General features: G+C 47.5%; 1 protein-coding gene across 1 annotated transcript in view; it reads right to left on the bottom strand.

The window, feature by feature from the left end:
• Nucleotides 1-615: 615 nt before the first annotated feature.
• The window catches only part of SLC7A7 (solute carrier family 7 member 7), a 37,585-nt gene continuing 29,877 nt past the window's right edge, over nt 616-8,323 (bottom strand). The window contains 8 exon segments of the mRNA XM_014780501.2: nt 616-743; nt 746-976; nt 1,409-1,558; nt 2,348-2,444; nt 2,736-2,839; nt 3,097-3,220; nt 4,730-4,874; nt 5,682-5,807. Coding sequence (XP_014635987.2) covers nt 681-743; nt 746-976; nt 1,409-1,558; nt 2,348-2,444; nt 2,736-2,839; nt 3,097-3,220; nt 4,730-4,874; nt 5,682-5,807 — 1,040 coding nt within the window. The 3' untranslated portion in view covers nt 616-680.

The following is an 8,323-nucleotide window of genomic DNA, read 5'->3' as shown; positions in this document are numbered from 1 at the left end:
TGGGAGCTGTCCCAGGGACACTATATAAAACGAAGCCACTCAAAGCTTAGGAACATAACCCTTTTATTGTCCAGCATCTGTGACAGTTTTGTGTCTCTCTAAAGGAGACAAATTTGGAGCATTAGTGGCCCTTTTAAAGGAAAAGAGTGGGTAGGCACATCCAGAGGTGAGTGAATATCTTAACACATGGGAATGTGCTATTAGAACAACCAAGCCCACACCTGACATGCTCCCCACCATAGTCTGCTTTATTGTCCCTTTAAAAAAATCTAGAACAATAGGTAGCAAAACAAATAAATTACTTTCCATCTCTCAAAAAGCAAGGTCAAAGCTGTTAAAGCTCCCCACACCAGGCTTCTGGACAGGTGCCTCCAAAGAAGTCAGCTTTCCTTTTCAACTTCCTTGGCTCCAGCCGGTATAAGACAAGAGGCCCCTGCTTTCCATATCTCAGGATTCCAGGAGGTATTTAGTTAGACTTGGGATCTTGTTGCTTGGGCATCTCTCCTCCATCTTCCAAATCCATCTCTGCAGCAACTGACATACATAGGACCTGGAGGTACCATGTGGTGGATGCTACAAAGAGAACTTTGAGTCAAAACTGAGAAGAGGTCAACTGGGCTGAGTTCAAGTGGCACTGAATGGGGCTGAGCCTGAGGGGACAACTCAGTTAAGCCTTAGGGTTAACAACCGGAAAGGGCAATGGCAAAAGTGACTTGAGAGACTAGATTTGCAAAAGTTGCGGGGGGAATAGGCTACACAATAGCTGAGCCAACTTGAGGAGCCAGGGCTTACCCACAATCCTTCGCAGGCAATGAGGTCGTTTGTGTTCTGGCACTCTGATGATGAGGAAGTAAAAGGGCAAGCCTGAGAGGGCAATGCCAATGCCAATGAGGGAGTTGATGGTATCACTGTAAAGTGGAACACCCACCAGGAAGATGGTGCAGAGGCAGAAGACAATGGGGAAGAAAAGGCTGAGCTAAGGGCACAGAGAAAACAACTGGAAGTTAGGCAACTCAGGACTGACAGCCAAAATAACCCCACCTCCTGTGAAGATCAGAGCACTGAACCTTCTTTCCATCCCCTTTATCTCAGCACACTACCACCACCAAGTCCTAGGTAAAGGTTTCTGAATAAACCGTCTTATAAGAATCCCCTGGGGCCGGCCCCATGGCTTAGCAGTTAAGTGCGCGCGCTCCGCTGCTGGTGGCCTGGGGTTCGGATCCCAGGCGCGCACCAACGCGCCGCTTCTCCGGCCATGCTGAGGCCGCGTCCCACATACAGCAACTAGAAGGATGTGCAGCTATGACACACAACTATCTACTGGGGCTTTGGGGGAAAAGATAAATAAATAAAATTATAAAAAAAAAAAAGAATCCCCTGGAGCAGAGGTAGGATGGAGGTGAGGTACCTTGAGGGGACGAGGTCGATCAGGCTCCTTCCAGCGCAGATAAAGCTGACCCACAATAGAGAGCCCCACAAAGAACCAGTAGCTGAAGCTGTAGTAGTTAATGAGCTGGAAGATGTCCTCCACACACAAGTAGATCAGTGCCATGATACCCTGTAAGCACAAGCCCACGTCAGCTCTGCTTACGGCCTTTGTTACTCAAGGCACTTTTCACTCCCCTTTATGTCCCACAGATCATCCCCTTGTCAAGTCCTCAGAGACTCCCTATCTCTCCTTTTCTGTTCCTACCCCCTTTAGTTCCCAAGTTTCAATACGTCATTCCTTTTGTATTAAGTCAATAGCCTCAATTGGTTTTTCAGCCCATTCTTCACACCTTTGCCAAGTTAACCTTATGTAAAGCACAGCTCTAAACAGTTCCTCAAAAATCTTTTGCCTAAGAGGCTCCCCATAATGGCTCCAACCTATGTTTCCAGCTTTTATCTCCTACTCCCCAATTCCACACTGCCTTATCTCAGAACTTTTTGAAGCTGTTTCTCTTAACCTACAGCCCATCTCTACCATTTGCAACCCTAACCTTAAAAATCCACTTCAAATGCACTTTCTTGGAGAAGTCTTTCCTCATTCAGCCTCTACCCCCATGGAAGTGATCATTTCTTCCCATAAACACTACATCAGTCACTTTCATGGCAGTCGTTACAATGTATTCCCTGTACATATGCCTTATCCAAGACTGAAGGAGGTTACCATTCCTTAGAGAAGATGGATTCTCTCTCAGGAACCACCGCAGCAGTTAGCACAGTGCCTTGCTCACAATGGCTATTCCAACACTAGTTTTTCTATTACAATCTCTTAGAGCTTTCAGGAAGCTAGAACAGTTGCATCTACTATTACTCAGGTTTCCCCCACAATCTGGCTTTCAGGCCCATCCTTGAGATGACTTACATTGAAGAGCAGAGCTGTCACCGGCGTGTACCGCTCAACCTGAATCATGCAGATGGCGTCGGGGAGATGGCCTTCTCTTGAGCCCACAAAGAAGAGCCTATTGGGGGAAGACAGGTGAGGCTGAGGAACTTGTGAGATGCTGGGTGTGGCCTGGCTCACATGCCACACAGCCCTCTCTCTGCCATCCCCTCCTTCAGAAGAGTTTGAATAACATGGAATGGAGTTCAATATTGAGATTAGTAAGAACTAGAGGCTGCTGATGGAAACGAGTAAAGAGTTGTGAATATCATCTGGGAAGCACAGTGACTAACGTCTGGGCCCTGTAAGTCCTATCCTCCCCTGCCATAGCTCTTCACAACACATGCCCAGTAAAAGATGCCACTCATACCTAGAAGCAGCCACAATGGAGGCATTGAGGCCACCAAAACAGGATAATGCAACTGCCAGTGGAATTGTCCAGTTGAATATTCCAAAAATCTGGTCTGCAAAAGTCTAAGGGGAAGGAATGAAAAAAGAGTCATTACCAGGACCTAAAAGGGATGAAAGGCATGGACAGGCATGCCCCCCGATTCCGCGTACTAGGAATGCAACCCTCTTCCACAACAAGGGTAACAGGACCTTTTTGCAAGCCCAGTATCCTAAGCATATTCCTTTCAAGGACTACCCCCTTTCTGGGACTTTGAAGAGCTGTGGTATACCCAGATGCCCACAAACACACCCTCAGCCTTCTGCTAGTGAAAATCCTTTACCACAGCAACAGCATCACTGGCCAGGATGTCCCTCATGTCTAGCACGGTGTAATAGGCCACATTGGTCAAGATGTAGATGATGGTGACAATGGGCATGGAAATGCCAATGGAGAGGGGCAGATTCCTATAGCCAAACAGAATAATGGATACATTAATCATACAGTCGCATCTCCATGTCACCTTTAATCCTTAGACTGTCACGCCAGGGATGGGGCCTCCTGTGGCATTTCCCCAGTGCCTTTGCCTTTGAAGTTGCCTAGGATAGTGGCTGAAGCGCTGAACTCTTAAGAATTAAAGAGCATCAAGGGAAAAGAATATTACATTCAGAGAAAGGGCTATGCAAAAAAAAAAAAAAAAAAAACGATTAACAACTATGTCACAGCATAATAGTACAGGAAGATGGGAGGTTTTTGGTTTTGTTTTTTTTACATCTAAAGGTCTCTTGGTGTCAGGATTCCTCGTCTAAGATTATCGGAAAATTTGTCTTAAGGTTGAGAAATATAAGAAGAAATTATAGAGGCAAATTGTGAAATCTAACAACTCCAGAGAATAAGACAGGCCCTCAGTAGGAAGCGCAGTGTGCATATCTGAACAAGCAACCTGAGAAATATGTCAACCCCACCTCCTTACTCAGTTTGAGAACCTTGGTGCCATCCTAACCAGTGGCCAAGAGAAAGATGCGAAGACCTCTCAAGGTCCCTCTAGCCCAATAAAGCCATGATCTCTATAAACGTTTTTTACAATGAGACTGGGGGAAAGGAAAAAGAGGCAAAGACATTCAGCTTCTGTCCAGTAGGTGGAAGCACCACCCAGGCCTCTATCCTGCTTCTACTGTCTGCTCCCAGGGATGCAACACTGGATGTGTACTTTGTTTCTCAAAGCCAAAAGGAGTTTATTCTTCTTCTTTTGACCTAAAAATTTACAGAAACTCCACTCCCTGGCAAATCTTAGTTCCCAGAATCATTGAATTTTAGAGCCAGGAAAGGCTCTAGAGATCATGTAATTCAACCCCCTCAATTACAGATAAGGAAGCAGGCAAAGAGATGGTGGGGACTCCCTCAAGGTCATCCAGCAAATCAGTGGGAAGACAGGCTCCAGGCCCTTGACTCCCTGTGCTGTGCTCTTTTCACTCTGCATGACTACAGGGTAATTCAGAGTAACAATGGTGGGGTCATATCCTTGACTGCCTGAAACAATACCACTACATCAGTATGAGTCTGAGAAACAAGGAAGGGACCAGAAGGGACACGGGAAGATTTCTGGGAGTCTCTGACCTAAGTTATCCATGTGGGGATAAGAGTGGGTGAAAGATCTATCAAGGAAAATCTATAAAAAAGCATACACGAGCACATGGTACAACCTGCTTTAATTAATGCAGGAATGAATGAACAAATGTGAAAAGGGCTCTTTAAAAAATTTCTTTTTAAAACATACACAAGAAAGTTCACATCTCAGCTCTGTTACCATGATCATGGACAAGCTACTTCTCTGGGCCTCAGGCCTCCCATCTATTAAAAATGAGGCTGATAAAAATCGACCTCGGCAGTTGCAGTATGCTGTCTGACACGCGGTAGGAGCTCAATAAATGACAGCTATCATTATTGCCATGGGAAGTTGATGGTGAGGTACCTACCTCTCAGGATTCTTGATCTCTTCAGTGACATAGTTGAGGGTGTCCCAGCCCGAGTAGGAAAACAGAGCTGAGTACAGTCCCAAGGCAATGTCACCCATTGCAAAAGATGAGCCCTCAAAGGAATTCTCAAAGTGAGTTGAGGTTCCTGGAACCCAGAGAACATAGAAAGGCAGAAGAATTAGTGGCCTACCTCCCAACTTCAAGGCAATCCATAAAGGAGTGGAAGAGTATGGCAACGATAGCAGGTGAGTGGCTTAGAACACCTGTGGCAGCAAGGGTACTGGTGAAGGACAGGGAACAGAAGAGAGAAGCCCATGGTCATGGGCTGGAATGCAGGGTACATCACGGGGATCTTGACAGGAAGGACCGGGGTGACTTTCTAGGAGCAGAGGGGCTGGAGAACAGAGTGATACGGTTCTGTCCTGCCCTGCGAGCTGCCCGATTCCTGCCCCCTTTCTAACACTGGACAGAGCTGATACGGGGTGGAGGAAGGGCAGGACTCGGCATGCCCAGGTCAGTAGAGTAGTTGTAGGTTGGGGGTTCATACCTGGAACCTGGAGAGGAGTGGGTACAAGGAGCTCATTTCTACCCTTGCCCACTCCCAAGGGGAGAATAATCATAGCCACAGCGTTGGGCTCGACAATCTGCAAAAGCCGGCTGCCAGGGCATGACTGTCAGCTCTTTTGCCGAGATCAGCCTCCTCTGGGAGACAGCATGCATAGAAGTTAAAGGACAGACTTTGGGGTCAGTCCACCTGGGTACAAATTTCAGCTCCACTACTTACTAGCTGGGGACTTGAGCAAGATAATTCTGTAGCCTCAGTTTCCTCATCTATAAAATGGGAATAATAATAGTACCTACCAAATGAGATTGTGCACAAAGGGCACTTAGAGGAGTGTGGCTCATAGAAAATGCTTAACAAATGTTAGTTGCTATTAATATTATTTCTTACCCTGGCCAAGTCTAACAATGCCTGCGATGATGATGGCGATCAGTGCCAATACTTTAGCATAGGTGAAAATATCTTGTACCAGGGTTCCCCACTTGACATACGCACAGTTAATGAAGGTTAAGAGACCTGAAAGAAAAATAATACCGATTGGTGACTGACCCTACCATCCAGAGGGGCTTAGCTTCCCAAGCAATTTTTCCAGTAGCAGTCACCAAAATAGACCGTTTGGCCAAAGACAGAAGTGTCTGGGCTCTGACCTGCTCTGCATTGGAAACCTCTGCCCAGAATGTCCTCCCCACTATCATTCAAAGGCACTTGCTGAGCAGCTGTGTACATAGCACAAACACAAACAGAAACACACACAGAAAAACACACCCTCAGCACTTACACAGGAGACACAAAACAAAGTGACTGTGGAGTTGCTTACACACAAAGTGCTCACAGCAGGGGGAGGCAACTGGTATCCACAGAGGATTAACGATGTGTTCTGGCTGTCGGCTCTGAAAAGTCACGGTCCCTCCACCCCCTGCCTCCTGTTATGGGCTCCAGAACCCAGCATTCTGATGCTGTGGTATTACTGTTAACCTTGACGAGTCCTATTGTGACTTATGCAATGTCTGGGCCAGCAGGTCAGGATGTGTGGCCAAGGATTAGGATGGGGGCCAGACTTCCTGCTGCTGCCCGCCAGCTCAGCTGCTTGTTTTCGTGCTTGGAAAGATCCTTGGAGCCGAGGTTCCTATAAAATGGGGACAGGGCAGGGGCCGGCCCCGTGGCTTAGCGGTTAAGTGCGCGCGCTCCGCTGCTGGCGGCCTGGGTTCGGATCCCAGGTGCGCACCAACGCACTGCTTCTCCGGCCATGCTGAGGCCGCGTCCCACATACAGCAACTAGAAGGATGTGCAACTATGACGTACAACAATCTACTGGGGCTTTGGAGGGAAAAAAATAAATAAATAAAATCTTTAAAAAAAAAAAAAAAAAAAATGGGGACAGGGCATTTTTCCCAACTAGATAATGTAAAAATAAGAGCTACAAACATTCCTCAAATCCTTCTACCCTAGGGTAGAGGCAATCCCTTTACCTGGACGAGCTTTGGTAAAGTTCACACATCACCCTCTAAGCCAGGGTTCTTTTTTTTTTTTAAATCATTTTATTTTATTTTTTCATAATTTTATTTATTTTTTTCCCCCAAAGCCCCAGTAGATAGTTGTATGTCATAGTTGCACATCCTTCTAGTTGCTGTGTGTGGGACTCGGCCTCAGCATGGCCGGAGAAGCGGTGCGTCAGTGCACGCCCAGGATCCGAACCCGGGCCGCCAGCAGCGGAGCGCGCGCACTTAACCGCTAAGCCACTGGGCCAGCCCGAGAGCCAGGGTTCTTCACCTAGGACTTCCACAAGGCCTGAAATTCTTTGCAAAGTGTTATGTACGTGTGTCCAAAGTATATGCATTTTTCTAAGAAAAGGGTCCATAGCTTTCATCAGAATCTTAGAGAAATCCATTACCCCCAAAAAAGTTACAATCAGCTACTTCAGAAGAAGAAATTCAAGAAGGGAGGCCCACACATGCTGTGAGGTTGACCAATAGTCCCTGGATGTGGTGGGGAAGACAGTCAAAAGAAACAATTCTGAAACTCAGCAGACTGTTCCTCAATCTCCTACCAGCCTCTTAAACAGGCAGGAAGGCACCTGTACCACACCTTCCCCACTGTGGCAGTGAATTGCTTCACTACTCCCTCCTTCCCAGCTCAGCAACTGGAGCACTAGGACGACTCCAAAGGCAAGGCCAGAGCCAGCCTGCCTGACCAGCGCAGAGATTGAGACCCAGGGCTGGGCTTGCCTGCTTCAGGCCACCAACACAGCCAGGAAGTACTCCCCGTCTACTCAAAACAGCTGTCCCATCATTTCTCTCTCTCCCCCCCTCCCTTACACCTCTCCTGTTCTACTTGCTGCCCAAGTTCTTTTCTGCTCTTCCACAAACGGGGCATTCCTGTCCCACAAAAACATTTGCCTTTCTGCCTAACACACAAGACAATAAACACCAACCTTATCACAGGGCTGGGCAAAAATGCACCCATAACTCCAGGCCTCCCCAGTGCTAAGTTAATCATTAAAGACACAAGTGTGCAGTCTCCACGAGCACCCCACAAAATGACCAAAGTGCCTGTATGGCGCCCTCCACAAATCTTTCAGATGTGTTGATCCCCCCCAAGCCAGTCACCCAGCCTTGACCCCCCACTGGCCTTCGGCCTCCAGCCATTCAGCAGCCCTCAGGCCACTTCCCTCCATCCTTACCCTCGGGCCTGCTGCTGACTTACAAATATAACACAAGCCGGGTTTGCGACTAGAAACACCAGGGACTCCTGATGCTGCCATATTCACCAGGGAATGGGACCGCTAATTAAAATTCATGGTTAGCCCCCAGGGTAACCATGGGTCACAACACCAAACTGGAGTGGGCTTAAGGGACTACTTGTGGTTCAGAGTCAGGCTGCAGCGTGTGCCGCAAGGTTCTGTTCTCAGCTCTGTCCAGGGATGTGGGCAGGGAAAAGCCAACTCATCATCCTTTACAACAACAAACCCTGAAATGAAAATACATGGATTGCTTACATTTTAATCCCTACCACTTCTCTACTCTCACGTCCAC

This window comes from Ceratotherium simum, chromosome 3 (genome assembly GCF_057802395.1).
Source record: "Ceratotherium simum simum isolate JZ-2026a chromosome 3, ASM5780239v1, whole genome shotgun sequence".
In the NCBI taxonomy this organism is placed as follows: domain Eukaryota; kingdom Metazoa; phylum Chordata; class Mammalia; order Perissodactyla; family Rhinocerotidae; genus Ceratotherium; species Ceratotherium simum.
Note: the sequence above shows the minus strand (reverse complement) of the source record. Positions and strands in the feature narration are given on the sequence as shown.